This window comes from Aethalodelphis obliquidens, unplaced genomic scaffold, assembly GCF_003676395.1.
Source record: "Aethalodelphis obliquidens isolate GAN/ISIS:26980383/991018 unplaced genomic scaffold, ASM367639v1 scaffold12, whole genome shotgun sequence".
NCBI lineage: Eukaryota > Metazoa > Chordata > Mammalia > Artiodactyla > Delphinidae > Aethalodelphis > Aethalodelphis obliquidens.
The window spans coordinates 11,958,258-11,977,050 of NW_020837956.1; the positions used below are offsets into that span (position 1 = coordinate 11,958,258).

General features: G+C 38.9%; 1 protein-coding gene across 6 annotated transcripts in view; it reads left to right on the plus strand.

Annotated features, from left to right (window-relative positions):
- THUMPD2 (THUMP domain 2 tRNA and snRNA guanosine methyltransferase) overlaps positions 1-18,793 on the plus strand; it is a 45,990-nt gene that overhangs the window by 16,965 nt on the left and 10,232 nt on the right. For 5 of the 6 annotated variants that reach the window (XM_027113311.1, XM_027113313.1, XM_027113307.1 and 2 more), the window contains 3 exons: positions 1,552-1,639; positions 8,216-8,287; positions 8,773-8,887. In XM_027113311.1, coding sequence (XP_026969112.1) covers positions 1,552-1,639; positions 8,216-8,287; positions 8,773-8,887 — 275 coding nt within the window. The remainder of the gene's footprint in view (positions 1-1,551; positions 1,640-8,215; positions 8,288-8,772; positions 8,888-18,793) is intronic. The other variant, XM_027113308.1, reaches the window with a different exon arrangement.

An 18,793-nucleotide genomic window follows, 5' to 3' on the forward strand; every position in this document is an offset into this window, starting at 1 on the left:
ATAATTTTATTTTTACTGACATAATGAGGCCATTTTGTTGAAGTAATAGCAGATTAGTTTTGCCCAAGGTTAAGCAAAATAAGAATGTGTTCACTTTTGTCACATATTAATAGAATTGGCTTCCATAAAATAAAACCTCTATTAGTAAAAATATGCACATAATGGCTAAAAATTTAAAGGTTCTACATAAATCTCTGATGCTTAGAAAAGCACTTTGTAATATATATGGACAAAGACAGTTTTCCATGCCAATTCTCGCTCTCCCTCTGTGTTTGTTTCTAGAGTGAAAATAATCTCTTCATTTTGGTTTTAACTAATGTGTTTTGTAGCAAGGTAATTGCTGCACTTAACCTGCAGAAGCAAGATTCATTGATCAAAATGTTTTATAGTCTTTTTACCTGCAAAGTTTATATCCCAGATTCCAAATCTGTGGATATAGTACTATTTACAATGTGAATTTTTATTTCCTGAAAAACCTTTTAAGAGAAAAAAACCCCACAACTCTCATGGGTTTACCATTCAGGGCTTCCTCATAATAGTAAATATGCAATTATACCGTTTTATTTGATAAGGTATTTATAATTATTTCATTCTAAGATCTTAAGAGGCTTGCAGTAAATACATACAAAACAGGATAACTTAAAGTCAAAGAAAGAGCAGAAATAAAATGATGAAAGGAAATAGGGTTTGGAAAACACTGTGGCTTTGTGTAATGTTAGTAGAAGAGCCCCTTAGTGGCTTTGGAACAAGCCTATCCCCAAAACAACCAGGCACTGATTCTTGAAATCATACCCGTAATGTCTTCCCAACAAATTGTATACATGAAATAGAAAAGTGCATTGAGATTTCCAAGGAAATGCTTGTTCGTTGCATTAGAAACATAAAAATAATTTTCTGAAAATATGTATCAAATCTGGAAACACCGATAGTAGCAATGATTAGGTAGAGGAGAAAGTATAAAGTGATACATAATGGAGGCCAGTGAACTCATTGGGGAGATGTCTGCTTCAGCCCTTCGTTCGATAAATTATCTTAGGCAATGCAATGTCATGCTTCATTCCATCTTTTGAGAAAGATGCAAATGAACAAAAAGCAAACTTACAAAAGGGACCTTTTAGAAAACATATTTCAAGGGTTGGCATCCATTCAGCCGTGCTTCCCATACTACATCTATATCACAATGCAGTCTGTTCCTCTTGATGACTCCAGATCAGCAAGGCAAGGTCTAGTCCGTGTGGGAAGTCAGGGAAGTCTATAAACACTTTAGGAAGATTTCCCTCATGTGATTAAATCTTTATAAGTTAAACACAAAATGGTTTAAATTTCACTTATCTAAAAAATTTACCTTTCTGAAATACCACACTGGCTGGTTAGACAAGGTGCCAATTAGAGAAGGTAATTTTGTAATAAGGTTAAATATTCTCTAACAGGAAATACTTTAGTGCATGTTGTATGAACTTGTTAAAATGAGGTACAGATATGAATGGGTTAATTTTTTGTTTATATCATATTCTTTAACATACAGTAATATTGGGTGTTCTTTTCTTTTAGGGTTCCTTTAGCCAGGAGAGCTTACATCAAGACAGCAGGACTGAGATCTACCATAGCGTGGGCAATGGCCTCTCTCGCAGAAATTAAGGTAAGGAAACTGGTCTCATTCTTATTAATGTAATAGCGAGGTCCTTTAACCAAGATCTTGATCAGTTTTTGTAAATATTCCATGGACATAAGAAAATAATTTTATTTTCTAGTCAAGAGATGGCCTTTATATCTTTACTTACTGTTTTACTATCTGCTCAGTTCTGAAAGAGGTATTTTGAAATTTATTAGGTTATTACATTTTTTTTAAGAGTTTGCATTTTTATTAGTTGTTACCTCATTCAGCTGCTGTGTAGTGTGGTTTATACTCTTTTATGAATGTTACTGCTTCATTGTGAAGTGTGCCTCTTCCTTGTTATTAAAGTTTTCATTATCTTGAGTTGGAAGTTTAAATTTAAATTTCACCATGTCTTATTAATATTTTCACTGTTTTCTTTCTCTTTGCATTTTCCTTTGTAGTAGTTCTTTGACACTGCTTTATTTTCAGCATTGTTTTAAGTGTGTTTTTTTAATAAACACAGCTCTGTTTTTATCCCTCTCTGATAGGCTCTGTCTTTCAATGAGAGTATTCAGTATTATGATAGATACACCTGATTGCATTCCTCCTGTTTTATTCTGTTTGTAACTTCTGACAGTTTATTCTTTATTTTTGCTAGTTTAAGCAAGTTAATCATTTCACTGTTTTCCCTGAGGTTGGATTTTACTTTATGTTCTATTCCATGAGTGGCTCCCTCGCCCAGCTCTCTTAATTAAACACATGGGACTCGATTCTAACTTTACAACAAGACATCAACTCTTTTCTTTGCCAAGACACTGTTTTTACCACCAAGACACTCTCATCTTCCCTCCTCTGTCCGCTCTTCCCTATCATAAGATGAGACCTCCAGGGTACTTCTTTCTCTTCTGCCCCACAGAATTACTCCTCCCTACAATGAGACCTTTGAAACATTTTCCCGCCTTCCACTCCCAACTCCCAACTACTAGATTGAACTAAATTATTTATTATGTATCAGAATTTCCCTTAAAGCATGACCCTCTGTTTCAAAAGTTCTTATTCTGCACTTATATTACACAGCCTATCCTTAATCATTAAGATGTAATGTGTGTAACATGCACGTTTCTGTATAAACGCACGAAGATATATTGTGAGGTGCGTTGCTCCTCACCTTTGTTCTTCACTTTGAGGCCTCGGCTCAGGTTTATTTGTTGCTTGATTAGTCTTTTCTTAGCTACTTTCCTCAAATGTGGTATTGAGGAATATACTGTCTGGATTCCTATATATCCTCAAACTTCCTCCTGTCAACCTGGGTATCGTCACTTTGGCTAGGTATAAGATTCTTGAGTTGCAGTCCTTTTCTCTCAGAGGTCTGTAGATGCTATTCCATTGTCTTTTCACTTCTGGTGTTCTAGGTGAGTAGTTCACGCCAGTGTGACTTTTCTTTTCCATTATGCCTGTCTTGTCCTTTCTGCTTGCAAGCTTATGAGAGTTTTCTCTTTAATCCTTTAAAGTTCAGGAATATCACCAGGATGTAAATACTTATGTAAGAGTCTTTTCTATTCAACCCAGAACTCGGTGAGTCTGACTGAGTTCTAATTCTGGCTCTACCACTTACTGGCTGGGAAACTTTATGTAAGATAACTTAACATCTCTGTGCCTAAGTTTCTCATTTGCAGGATGAAAATAATAATCTCACAGGGTCATGTGAGGACTAAGTGAATTAGCATTTATCAAGTGATTAGAACAATGCCTAGCATATAGAAAGTATGTAAGTGTTGACTTCTGCTATAGTAACGTCAGGGAGGTGAAGACTTCCCTCCTACCCCTCTTGAGTTCTTTTGGCTGGTCTAATAATTAAATTGACACAAGACAGATTAATAGGAGGAAAAAAATATTTAACTCATATGCATGGACGTCTAATAGAAATGGGACCCCTGAAGTGACCAAAGCAGGTTGTTTATGTATTATTTTTAGACAAAGAAACAATTATTTGTGAAGATTTAATGAAACAAAGGGGCTTGTGCTTGTAGTAGCAGACGAATGAAGAACTAACAAAGTTTGTTTATACAGCTTTCCTAGCCTTCGGTTCCCTAACTCTGGTGATAAGGATGCTTTCTATCTCCTCCCAGTAGTGGGAGGATACCTTCACAAGGGAAATTTAGTTCCTGCTTTCAGGGGGAAAGGAGGTGTCTTTTTCTTTCATTCCTTCTTTGTTAATATCATTTCTTTTTACTGGCTGTTTCTCAAGTAACTTTAATTCAAGATAATCAATGTGCCATTGAAGCATATTTTGGGGTGGCCTGCCCTGCACCCCAACAGTAATAATAATCATAGTTATAATAATTATTATTTGGAATTTATAATTATAAAAAAACATTTTTTTCCTCCACCTCAGGCACTCTTTCGTGCATTATTTACTGAATTATTATTTCCTCAATTATTTTGCTTTAGTGTCTTTAACCTTAAACTACTTCCTTTTTTCTGCTTCTGGAATTCCTGTGATAAACATGTTAAGCTTCCTTTCTCACATGCTCTCCATCTCTTTATATTTTGGCTCTGCGTTTTGAGTTATTCTTGGATATTATCTTAGAAACTATAACAAGAGTCACAAAGATGTGCTCTACTTTATTTATTGAAATGTTTAGCTTTAAAATCATGGTCTTTTTTAGCTTTGGAAAATTGTGTATGTGTGTGCTGTCTTTGCTATCTCTAGAAGCTCTTACTTTTTTTCACATGTTTATCTGTTCCCTCCAAAAGTTTCATTTCACTAGATGTGTGTTCTGTTTGCTCTACGTTCTCTCTGGGTTTTGAGGGACCTCCTCCCCTTAGATGTGTCATTATTTTTCTTTGTTGGCTCACTGGGGCTCAAGTGTGGTTAGTAAAGTATTTTAAATGCCTGGAATCCTGTAAGTGGTAAAAGGCAAGTGGATCTCTGGCACCCCTGGGTTTGGTAGTGTAAGGAGACTGTCAGCCATGCTCAGGCACTCTGAAAACTTTTCTATGCACTGGTCTCCCTGCAGGTCCACAGATCTCTGAAGACCAGGTTTTTCCCTGATTCCAGTGGTTTCCCCTCTGGGTTCCAGTGCTGGTCTCTAATCACCCACCCAGCCCATGGCAAGGAGACCTCATACTGGTTCCTTCTCCTGGGACCTCAGCAGAGCCCAGGGCATCGCTTAGCACCGGTTGCCTGTAGTTCTGAGCATCGCTTGCCTCAGAAGTAAGTAGCTCAGAGTTGAGAGAACAAGGAGAGAGCTATTTCCATATTACCACGTTCCCAGAATCCATGATTTTCTTTTTCATTTGATTTAAATCTTTAGCCTAAATTTCTTTTAGTAAGGAGAGAGGGATATGGTAAGTTTATTTTTTCCCAAACTTCCAGTGATGTCACCACAGTTTTACATATAAATTTATATAACCACCTACAAATTTGAAATGTTACCTTTATCTGATACAAACATACAATTTTCAGAAATGTAGAAAGTAAATGATCGAAAATATCCACAGATAATACTCAATGAAATTTTTCCCTTTTGTCAGTTTGTCCTGCTAGGACCGAAAGTAAAAATTGTTTCTCTAATGTGACCATCAACAAAGAAGGTCTGTTAAAGTAGGTGAGAAATAGCACAGCAGGGTTCTTTTGGGGGGAATGCAGTGGTGACCCACCGTGTAAGTGATCCCAGTATCCAGCATCGATCCAGGCCCCTCTTTGGAGCTTGGTACCCAGAGCAGTGCACAGGCAGCTCAACCTCAGGTAGGCCAGTGCCACGAAAAATGAAACTTAAGTCTGGGGTCGTTAGATCTTTTTCATGTTTACTATAAACTGTTCTTCCTATATATCATAACAAGTAAGGAAAACCAAGTTCTATAAATCTCAGTTATTCTTTTAAGCATATGGAAATACTTCTCTGCTTCTGCCTGTGTACCCAAATGTCATGGATAGAAAAGGTCCTACAGTAAAATAGACACTGAAAGATACTTAAGGTCAAATTACCTCATTGAACAGGGACCATGGGGGAGAAAGAACACAGTGTTTGGCACATTTTAAGATCTTAATAAAGATTAGTTCTCATACCACTATTAATCTTAAAGTTGCCATTTAAATCATTATCCTTTTTGTTACTCTCTGCCCCTTCATGGGGGACCCGTGTGATACTCTCCATAATTTCACGCCAGGGGAAAGTCTCTCTCTCGAAGGACATTTTGTTTCTTTCCATCAGGTATCCCCTGATGTCCTGGCTGTCCTCTGAGCGTTCTGCCTCCTCTGTAGACAGACCAAGGGACCACTGGGCCTGGAGGTGGGATAGGCGTCCTGCTTGGCCTCGTCGCCCCTTCTGCCCCCAGATCTCTCACTGCCTTAGAAGCGCATGCCATCAGATTATCCCGGTGTCTACAGATCTCTTCCTATCTTTTCTGTAATGGTTTAGACCATTTCTCCTGCATAATTCTTTACGACCTCAGTGTCCACTGTGTAGTCTGCTCCCTTAGTGTCTTGGCTTCCCTACCTCTAACGATCTGCCTTAGTCACATCCTAGACTTTGTCATACCCAGAAGGGTATACCTTCCAAAATCTCAGATTCAAGGATCCTGCTGTTAACCTTCTCTTTCGCATTCCCTTCCTCTTGGGCCCTAAAGCAGTTCTTTAACCCCGTGGGACCTCTAGTAGGCAACCCTACTCACCACCTGTCCTCAGCCCCCTTTCACAGCTTGGATTCTATGTTCTATCATTACAGCCATTTCTTGCCCATACTTTGAATTCTCTTACTTCTTAATTGACTTAAATATTGGAATCAGAAGAGAACCTTAACATGTTCTTCCCACCAAGTTTACCGACATATTGGAATCTACGCCCTCATACTTTGCCTGGTCTTCATTATAATAAATGAACTGTCCTTGTTTCACTCCGTTACTTGTGTACTGGATTCCATTCCCTCTTGCCTACTTGAGGACTCTTTTCTCTACTAGGTCATTCCCATCAGCATGTACACACCTTGCAACTTAAAAAAGAATTAATTAACCCTCTCCTGAACCCATCAGCTACCACCCCCTTCTCTGCTTCCCTTTACAGAAAAACTTAAACTACTTGTCCATATTTGGTGTCTACGTCTTCTCTTCCCACTCTTTCTTGTGCCCACTTCCCTCAGGTTCTCATCGCCAACACTCCACTGAAACAGCTCATCTTGCTTAATCTACTAGCATGTGGACACTGTCATCACTCCTTCTTGAAATGGGTGTTTCCACTTTGTTTCGGGACCACTCTAGGTTCTACATCAGGATGTGCTGCTGTCAGTGTGCACTGCTGAGTATTCATCTACCAAATGTCTGTACTTAGGAGATCACCGGCGTCCAGCCCATAGACTGTTCTTTTCTAACTTCTCTTGCTTCCTAGATGGCTTACCCAGTTTTGATGCTTTAAATACCATTTACAAACTAACAACCACAGTTCCCAAATTTATATCTGTGGCCTGAACCTCTCCTCTGAACTTCAGATGCTTAAGTCCACTTGACATCCATGCTTGGTCTAAGAGGTATCTCAAAATGAACATGTCCAGAACTATACTCTCGTCTCCTTTGTAGCTTTTCCTCCCCAACACTTCCCAGCTCAGTAACAGGCAGCTCGTCTTCCTGATGCTCAGGTCAAAAACTTCAGTCACTTCAGACCGTTGTCATTCTTTAACACGCCACATGCAATCCATCCTGTTGGTTCTACCTTTAAAATATACCCAGAATCCAACTATTTCTCCCCACTTCCACCAGCGTCACTCTCTATTCAAGCCACCGTTATCTCTGCCTGGATTCCCTAACTAGCCTCCCGGTAACACTCTTGCCCTTCTGTGATCCGTTCTCAACAGAGCAGCCAGAATGATCCCTTTGAAATGTAACATCGTGTTACTCCGGCTTACTTTCCCTCCAACAGCTTCCCACCCTTCAGCATAGAACCAGACCCCTTGTAACACCTACGAGATCTGACGTGATGTGACCCCACCCCAGCCCCACTGCCCAGATGGGAGAGTTCTTAGTTTTTTCTCCGCACTTCCTGTTCTCCTCTCAAGTACAGATAGGATGACACTTTCCTGGCCCCTTCAAATTGTGTGTGTCCTGTGACTGACATGTCGGTGGAAATGATGTATGTCCCTTCCAGGTGGCACCTTTAAAAGCCAGTGCCTGATCTGTCTTGCTTTCTTTCCCTCTGCCACAGCGGTGGCCATGCTCCAGGTGGCGACCACTTCACTGTTTGACTTGCTGAGAGAGGAGCAGAAGCCCCGGGTGTCGTTCTGTGGGCTTGGAGCCTGAGCTACACAGTGTTTTCAACCTGTAGGGCTCGGTGGCTGTGACTGCACGCGGTGTAATGCAGCCCGCCTGATGGGGTAGTCTGGCCGCCTCTCTGACGTAATCACCACCTTGCCCCTCTCGCTCACTGTGCTTTGGCCACACTGGGCTCCTTCCTGATCTTTAAATGTGTCAAGCATACCTGCACTACGGCTTTAACTACCTGAAATTCCTAATGAAGTATAGAAAGGAGTCTTTACTCTGAAATATTGATTCCTCAAGTGTTAGGTTTCTTTTATATTACCTATTATAATAGATTTAATGATAGCAAATCAACATTTCTGTCTATAGGCTGGTGCAGTTGTTTTAGATCCAATGTGTGGACTTGGAACAATACTTTTGGAAGCTGCTAAAGAATGGCCAGTAAGTTCTAAAGTTTGGTAAACCAGGCAATGTTTTACGTTAATCAGTGTGTGTGTGTATTCACTTACCAATTATTTACAGGTAGACTGTCTATTTAGGGATTATTTTTTAATTATACAAGTTGCTATATAACTGTAATAAAAATAGACTATGAAGGGTTAATTAAATTGCTGTGTTATTTCTTTAAATACTGTGATAAATTTAGGAAAATATGATAGAAATACAACAATTAGTCATGACCTAGATTATATAAATTCCTTAGACATTTGTAATTGTAAAATATTATTAACAGTTTTTAAAATTTTAACAAAAACTTCTGTTTTTTGCCCATGAATGTCATTTTAAAGAAATATTCTAAATTTGTTTTAACCTGAACTAACAAATCTATTAATTTCATTTTCATCATTGAAAATGCAAGTAGATTTTCTTAACTACATAAAATATGGGTTTATTTATACTTATAACATGAATTTCTTCCCTCATAGGATGTGTATTACATGGGTGCTGATGTCAGTGACTCACAGTTACTAGGTGCCTGTGACAATCTGAAAGCTGCAGGCCTCAAGGATAAAATTGAGTTACTTAAAGCCTCTGTGATAGGTAAGATATTAAAAACGCAAACACTTGGGGTAAATGAACATTTGCAAATACATTTAGAATCATAATATAAAACAAGACTCACTTTTCATATATAAAGGTTGAATTGTTTTATACCCTGTAATATATTTGTGGCGCCAATACTCAGTGTACTTCCAATATGATAATTGTAACTTTTTAATTCTTCAAATAATTCATGATCAGGAACGGTATTTATGTCGTTTCCCTAAGCATGTAAGTAAAAGCATGCCTTCTTAAGATGTGTTTGTTGCATCTGAACCATTTCTCACATCATAACCAGGGATCACTTAGTATAGGCATAAAATAAACAGAATAATAATAATAGCTCTGTGGATTCTTTCAGATAAAGTATATGAAATGTTTTGAATTATCTTACCTTCTCCTGTCTCATTGGACAGTATTCCTGTGATATAGGGAGTGAGGTGACCAACTATCCCAGTTTGCTAAACCAGTACTACTTTCAGGGCTAAAACTGGGAAAGTCTGGGGCAAACCAGGACAATTGGTCACGCTGTGAGGTAGAGGGAAACCATTACTCCCAGTTTACTGATGCGGAATCAGCAGCAAGAAACATGATGAGGAATCAAGTCTGTGGAGTCCAAAATAATATTTCCCTAAGGGCCAAGGTATTTAGACTGTTCGAGAGAAGGCTCACATTCCTTCTTTTTTTCCCTTAGTGCACCTTTCTCCCTTAAAAGTGACCACATTTAATTCCCAGCTAAGAAAATCGTATTCTCTTGACATAAGAATGAGAGAATAGGTGGTAGGTAAGTCCCAGTATTGAATCTGTAATCTAGAGGAACAGAATATTGTTTAAACAAATTTTATTATAGTAGAAAAGTAGTAGAGATGAGTTATTAACAAAAAGAAAATATTAGGATAACTTTTATATAAATGCATAATAAAGCAGTGTCAAAGAAGAAACTGTACTATTGATTGAGATCGCATAGTTGTTTGCTATCAATGACTATCTTTTCAACCCTTCTGTCAAGGTTTTTAACGGGACTCTGCGCATAAGACACAATTTTCTAGAGGAAGCCAAGGGGTGATTAGACTGAAATCAAGTTTTCATATACCCTAATTTCTTTAAGAAAGCTATTTTTTTGAGACCTCAAGAAAAATGGAATAGCTCTATAAGTTGTTCCAGAGCAGTGGTTTTTCATACCCTGTACAATCTCCAAAGTGCCTAAACAGCATGAGGAAGGAAGTACTGATTTGCCCATCAGAACGTTGCTGCGCTCCCAAATCCACTTTCATCAGTTCTCATGCTTGGGGCATTTCCCATAAGATTTCACTTTAAAATCAAGTATAACTGCTCAACTGTTATTAAAAAAAAAAATTTTAAGAAGAAAGTTCTCTATGACACCAAATAGCTAAATAAATCCTACTTTTTAAAAAGATCACTCTAACTGCTGTGTTAAGAAGAGACAATAGTAGGGCAAGGATTGGAACAGAGACTAGTTACAAGACTATTGCAATAATCCAGGTAAGAAATGGTGGTGGCTTGGGGCAAAGTGATATTGGTGGAGGTGTTAAGTAGAGGTCAGAGATATGTATATATATTTTCTGAAGGTAGAACCAACAGGATTTGCTGGTGGATTAACTATGAGCAAAAGAACAAGGATGACTGAGCTTTCTGACTTGAGCAGCTAGAGGGTGGAGTTGGGGAAAACTGCAGGCGGAACAAGTTGGAGTTTGGGGCCTGTTCAGTTCCACGTGATGATTAGATACCACATGGAGAAGATGTCAGTGCAGTAGGTCAGTATACAGACCTGGAGTTTCTTAGGGGAGAAGACAGACATCCCTAGTATAGATAACATTTAAATCCATGAGATCACCTAGGAAATAAGTACAAATAGAGAAAAGAGAGGCTTTCTCTGAGGATGAGATGCTTAGAGTTCTGGAGGGTGAGAATCTAGTAAAGGAACCACCAGTGATGAGAAGGTAAGAGAGAATCTGAGGAAGAACCATTAGCTGTGTCAGATGCTGCTGGGCGGTGAAGCAAAATATGGCCTGGCTGTTTCCGTGGAGCAGCGGGAACATAGACCTGCCCGCCTGAGTGGGTCCCGGAGAGAACGGGGGAAGGTAGCCTGCAGACGGCTGGCCCTGGTCGTTCTTTTGGTCAGTTTGACTGGTAAGGGGAGCAGAGAGATGGGGCAGTAATAGAAAGTGGTGAGATTAGGGATCAAGCAGGGATTTTTTGAAGATAGAATTCACTTTTTTTAAAAAAGTACAACATGTCCTTATGCTAAAGAGAATGAACAGATAAACAGGAGAAACTCGACAGTGTAGGAGAGAGAGAATTGCTCATCTGATACACTCCCAGCCCCCAAGAAAGGATGGGACGCAGTGCACAAGTGGCAGGACGGGCACTCCTGGTGACGGGAAGGCAGAGCGCATGAGGATGGAAGTTGTAACAGGTCACACCAGACCAGGTGTGGCCACTGTAGTGCACATTCCCTCAGCCTTTGTTGAGGCTGGATATTATCGTTCTATTACGATTTTTTAAACTCTTTACAAATCTGGTAAAAATTTGTAAAATTTACCTTTAATTATTAGTGCGATAAACCCTTTTTCACTTTATGTCATTTGTAGATTTTTCTTTTGTGAATTACTGGTTTTCAAGATAACTTTCTGGAGGAAAGAATAAAACATCTGTTTTAAATTATTTTAACATCACAGCCTTTTAATATTAAAAGTCAGTCTGGGGGGATTATATATCTTGTGTACGTAGGGGCCAATATTAACTATTTAATAAGTACCCCTTCGTTACATGCCTCTACTTTAGAGGTGGACATTCTAGCTAGATACAAGTGTTTATTTCCTTTTTTTTTTAACAACTTTATTCGAGTATAATTGCTTTACAATGGTGTGTTAGTTTCTGCTGTATAACAAAGTGAATCAGCTATATGTATACATATATCCCTATATCCCCTCCCTCTTGCATCTCCCTCCCACCCTCCCTATCCCACCCCTCTAGGTGGTGACAAAGCACCTAGCTGATCTCCCTGTGCTATGCGGCTGCTTCCCACTAGCTATCTATTTTACATTTGGTAGTGTATATATGTCCATGCCACTCCCTCACTTCGTCCCAGCTTACCCTTCCCCCTCCCCGTGTCCTCAGGTCCGTTCTCTACGTCTGCATCTTTATTCCTGTCCTGCCCCTAGGTTCATCAGAACCATTTTTTTTTCTTTTAGATTCCATATATATGTGTTAGCATATGGTATTTGTTTTTCTGTTTCTGACTTACTTCATTCTGTATGACAGACTCTAGGTCCATACACCTCATTACAAATAGCTCAATTTTGTTTCTTTTTATGGCTGAGTAATATTCCATTGTATATATGTGCCACATCTTCTTTATCCATTCATCTGTCAATGGACATTTAGGTTGCTTCTATGTCCTGGCTATTGTAAATAGTGCTGCAGTGAACAATGTGGTGCATGTATCTTTTTGAATTCTGGTTTTCTCAGGGTATATGCCCAGTAATGGGATTGCTGGGTCATATGGTAGTTCTATTTTTAGTGTTTTAAGGAACCTCCATACTGTTCTCCATAGTGGCTGTATCAATTTATATTCGCACCAACAGTGCAAGAGGGTTCCCTCTTCTCCACACCCTCTCCAGCATTTATTCTTTGTATATTTTCTTCATTAATTTGGTTTTACCTTTTAAAGCTCTAATCATAACTACAATTTAGAATTGTATTTCTACATAAGGATCTCCCACCTCTTACTATAATGAGAGTACATATGAACTTCCGAATCAAACTAAGTATAAATCCTGGATCCACTGTTATTTCTTCACTGTGGAGCCTTCAGCAAAACACTGGACCTCTCTGTATTTTCTCATCTATAATATGAAGCTAGTACCTACTTCATAGGGCCGTAGTGAGAATTTATTACGTAACTACATGGAGTCCAGTGTCTGACACACAGCATGAATTAAAGACTTCTGTAAGCATGGATACATCTAGGAACATTAGTATTCAATGAAACTCCTACCGTGATTTGTGCTTTTGCAGAATCACTGTCTCTATTCTTTGTGTGCATTAATGGCCTTATTTTTTTCTACGTTTTTAGTAACATTCACTTTATCTTATAACCCTCTACTAATATAAGATGAGATAATCCTTTAACATGCAGAATTTTTGCACGTGTTTATTTGTAAGTTTTCATCATCATGAAAATTTGGAACCAAATGAATATTATGTTGCAGGCTGTCTTAGGAAATAATTAGTCACTGATTAGGTTTTTTTTAAATCTACAGAAATACTTACATTCTCAGTATAATATATATACAGATTTGAGCAAAAGAAACACACGAATGATTAACTAAAATGACAAAATTATAGGCAGGTGAAAAAAGGGGAATGTTTTCACTCCTTCTAACTAGACATTCTGTAGCCTGTCACATTCAGTGAACGAGTGTATAATAAGATTATCGGTAATAACCTTGTTCTCAGTCACATCTCTGCCTTCGTCTCTACACTTGTAGATATCAGGCATATGCTTTTTTCTACACCCGTAAGCTCCCCATTTTGTTTCTTATTAGTGTGAGTTTTCCTCTAATACCAGTCCTGCCCCTGCTCACCTGGCCCTCGGTGTTCTAGTCAGGTGTGTTGTGACTCACACCATATCCTGCAAGATTCATGAAGCTGCCAGGATGCCCTGGCATTTGGGGAGTCAGGGGGAAGTGTAGGAAGTGATGGGTTAGGTGTGTGGGAAATAGGGGGTAAGAAGCTCACCATAGAGTTTGAGTGTTTTTGCTACAATGGCTTTATAGTTTATCATATGGTATAAATCCCTTTTTATTATTTGGTAATGCTACTATCCTATAACAAACTCTTTCAGCAGCAGTTAGGTTTTAAAAGTGCATATTTAATGAAAAAGTTTATATTTCTCAAGAAAGCTGTTGATGAACAGATAACTTGAGTAAAATGTTTATTACCATTTATCATCCACGGTGAGGGCCATGATGATAGCACTAATCCAATGAAACAAATCTGTTCATAGAAGCATCTAGCATTTACTTCAAAACTTAGTCATTGTGGCACAGTGGTTAAGAATCCGCCTGCCAATGCAGAGGACACAGGTTCAAGCCTGGTCCGGGAATATCCCACATGCCACAGAGCAACTAAGCCCGTGCGCCACACCTACTGAAGCCTGCACGCCTAGAGCCCGTGCTCCACAACAAGGGAAGCCACCACAATGAGAAGCCCGCGCACCTCAACAAAGAGTAGCCCCTCTCTCTGCAACTAGAGAAAGCCTGCACACAGCAATGAAGACCCTGCGCAGTCAAAAATAAATAAATAAAAAAAAAAAAAAAAAAAAAAAAAACTTAGTCATTATTTTAAGGAGACTGAGCCACAATTAAGTATTTATCACATGCAGCTGAAAGAACTGCATTTAAATGTCACTCTGTGAAGCATGACTTTTCATTTAGATCAAGCGACCACTCTTCTAAATTAATTTTGCTCATTTTCAATTCCAAATTTCCTTATGTACATAAATAAAATGAAGCTATAGCTATTAATATGTTGGCCCCATTAGCAGAAGACCTGCAGAAAGGTAAATGTTGCCATTTTTGTATCCGTGTCATCAGATGCTTCAAAAAGATCAGCTAAGTCAATTCCAGTAGTGGTTGAGCTTTTTTTTCCCCCCAATTCTTGGAAATTTAGGAAGTTTTTTCTGTCAGAGATGAGACATCTTTCATTATTTTGAATGCTGCTGTAAATTCAGCTCAGCACTGCATGTGTGTCTGTTTATGCATTATTTGGTGGACCACAGCATCATGGTGAAAATTAATGTTCTTATTAAATAAAGTAACCTGTGAAGCAGAAATGTACTTGGAATTTGACATGGTACCTACATAATTCATAATTACCTCCAAACAAGCTGTGATGTTCTGAATTGAAATAGAAACTTAAGTTATCAAAATAACAGACTTTAAAAAAAAAATTTTAATATACGCAGAGTAACTGAACTGCAGGCTATCTGTGATAAAGATGGTTGAATGCAAAAAAAGTAATTCAGCACGACCGTACACGCTTTATTTGCTTGCCCATCATTAGGTAGGTTTAACAATGTTTAAGCCTTTCAAGAATATAAAATGGGAAAAAGACAGTCTCTTCAGCAAGTGGTATTGGGAAAGTTCGACAGCTGCATGTAAATCAATAAAGTTAAAACACATCCTCAGAGCATGCACAAAAATAAACTCAAAATGGCTTAAAGACTTACACATAAGACACGACACTATAAAATTCCTAGAAGACAGCATAGGCAAAGCATTCCCTGACATAAATTGTACCAATGTTTTCTTAGGTCAGTCTCCCAAGGCAATAGAAATAAAAACAATTAACAAATGGGACCTAATCAAACTTACAAGTTTTTGAACAGCAAAGGAAACCATAAAAAAAAAAAAGACAAAAAGACAACCTACGGAATGGGAGAAGATATTTGCAGATGATGCATCTGACAAGGGCTTAGTCTCCAAAATATACAAACAGCTCATACAATTCAACAACAAAAAAACCACCCAATCAAAAAAGTGGGCAGAAGACCTTAATAGACATTTCTCCAGAGAAGACATACAGATGGCCAGTAGGCACATGAAAAGGTGCCCAACATCACTAATTATTACAGAAATGCAAATCAAAACTACAATGAGGTACCACGCCACACTGGTCAGAATGGCCATCATTAAAAAGTCTGCAGGGCTTCTCTGGTGGCGCAGTGGTTGAGAGTCCGTGTGCCGATGCAGGGGACACGGGTTCGTGCCCCGGTCCGGAAAGATCCCACATGCCGCGGAGCGACTGGGCCCGTGAGCCATGGCCGCTGAGCCTGCGCGTCTGGAGCCTGTGCTCCGCAACGGGAGAGGCCACAACAGTGAGAGGCCCACGTACCGCAAAAAAAAAAAAAAAAAAAGTCTGCAAACAACAAGTGCTGGAGAAGATGTGGAGAAAAGGGAACCCTCCTACACTGTTGGTGGGAATGTAAGTTGATGCAGCAACCATGGAAAACAGTATGGAGGGTCCTCAGAAAACTAAAAATAGAATTACCATGTGATCCAGCAATCCCACTCCTGGACATATACTTGGACAAAAGTATAATTCAAAGAGATACATGCACTCCTATGTTCATAGCACTATTCATAATAGCCGAAACATGAAGACAACCTAAATGTCCAACGACAGATGAACGGCTAAAGACGTGGTACATGTATATACAATGGAATATTACTCAGCCGTAAAAAAAGAATGAAATAATGCCATTTGCATCAACATGGATGCAACTAGAGATTACCATACTAAGCAAAGTAAGTCAGAAAGAGAAAGACAGGGACTTCCCTGGTGGTGCACTGGTTAAGAATCTGCCTGCCAGTGCAGGGGACATGGGTTCAAGCCCTGGTCCAGGAAGATCCCACATGCCATGGAGCAACTAAGCCTGTGCACCACAACTACTGAGCCTGCGCTCTAGAGCCCCCAGGCCACAACTACTGAAGCCCGCGCACCTAGAGCCTGTGCTCCGCAACAAGAGAAGCCACCACAATGAGAAGCCCACAACGAAGAGTAGCCCTCACTTGCTGCAATTAGAGAAAGCCCACGCTCAGCAACAAAGACCTAATGCAGCCAAAAGTAAAATAAATTTATTTTTTTAAAAAAGACAAATACCATATGATATCACTTATATGTGGAATCTAAAATGTGGCACAAATGAACCTATCTACAAAACAGACTCACAGACATAGAGATCAGACTTGTGGTTGCCAAGGGGGAGGGGGGAGGGAGTGGGATGGACTGGGAGTTTGGGGTTGGTAGATGCAAACTATTACATTTAGAATGGATAAACAACAAGGTCCTACGGTATAGCACGGGGAACTATATCCAATCTCCTGGGATAAACCATAATGGAAAAGAACATAAAAAAGAATGTATATATGTGTATAACTGAGTTACTTTGCTGTACAGTGAGATTGGCACAATATTGTAAGTCAACTATACTTAAATGTTTTAAAAAATGTTGAAGCCTTTGAAGAATTACTTTGTAAATCAGCCAGGGTATCTTATAACTGTGCTATAAACTTTTTAAAATAAACAAGTTGCCTAATTGCAGTTGCATTTTTTTCAAAATTCATTGGAAATCTGTAATCAAAGAACTCAACAAATGGAGTGCCAAAAACCTTAAGTTTCTGAAAGTTTTGATGAATCGCAGTTATTAAAAACAAAACTGGCAACTGGACATTAAAATCTATCCCTACAATCACCAAGGAAGAAATGAACAAATTAAAACAGTGAGAGCTCAATTATGCACAGTATTTATTCTGAAATTTGTAAATACACCTTGGGTGTATTATAGGAAGAATCTTCTAATGGCTTCCTTAATTTTAATTGGATAAATGTATATTCTAGAATGGAATGGAATGAAATTGAGAAGGCTTAGATTTTATAGCCTCTAAATTTGGCATAACAATTAAAAGAATGATAGAGACAACTTAATTGCGTTTTGTGTTGTGAAAATATTTGTCAAAGGCACTCTGAATGGAGAGACTGTGAACCAGAGGGCTGAGATATTTACACTTTCCCTATGAAAAAAAATAGAATTGAGAGTCTCCTCCACATAGCAGAATTTACTCTGAGCTCTACCGTACTATCAACCGTAAAAATGAAACTTTGAAGAATGTTGCAAGCAACTGTACGAAAAATTTTTGAAGTCCATATTTAAAAAAAAAAAACCGGGCTTCCCTGGTGGCGCAGTGGTTGGGAGTCCGCCTGCCGATGCAGGGGACGCGGGTTCGTGCCCCGGTCCGGGAGGATCCCACGTGCCGCGGAGCGGCTGGGCACGTGAGCCATGGCTGCTGAGCCTGCGCGTCCGGAGCCTGTGCTCCACAACGGGAGAGGCCACAACAGTGAGAGGCCCGCGTACCGCAAAAACAAAACAAACAAACAAACAAAAATACTACCTTCTTCTGAAAAATGCCAGTGATGACATGGTATTAGAGCTGATGCATCCAAGAAACTGCTCAGCATATGAGTACAGACCATAAATAAGTATTTCACTTATTTTTAATGTTAAATAATATTTTAAGTTTTTATTTAAAAAAAAAAACTTCAGGGCTTTCCTGGTGGCGCAGTGGTTGAGAGTCCACCTGCCGAGGCAGGGGAAACAGGTTCGTACCCCGGTCCGGGAAGATCCCACATGCCGCGGAGCGGCTAGGCCCGTGAGCCGTGGCCACTGAGCCTGCGCATCCGGAGCCTGTGCTCCGCAACGGGAGAGGCAACAGTGAGAGGCCCACGTACTGCAAAAAAAAACTTCACTAACACAACATTGTAGATCAACTACAATAAAAAAATTATTTTAAAAAAACTTCACTATGCCAGATATGTTATTTTTTAGGTTCACCATAATAATAAACCAATTTGTTAGACAATAAATATCTCAAAAAGTATATAATTTTATTTCTAACCTCTTTGTTCTCAAAAATGTTTCTGTTTGCTATAATGGAAGAGAATCTGGAAAAGAATACATATATATATTCTTTTATCTATATATTTATACATATATAAAAACTGAATCACTGTGCTGTATACCTGAATCATTCAATCAACTACACTTCAATAAATAAATAAAGATTTCTGTTTGGACTATAAATTAAATGGTGACCAGATCCAGATGCCAAACTACATTTTGCATATTCAAGACTCATTATGGATTAAGAAGACAGATTGAAACTTCAGCTTCATTGAAGTATTTGTATTCTCTTGTATTTAATGAAATCAGAAAAAGAATAGTATAAATAAAAGGGAAAAATTTCACCAGCAGCAACCAAATAAGGAAAGCGCATAATCTAATGCAATAAACTTCAAAATCTGGCTGTGATGGAAAGAAAC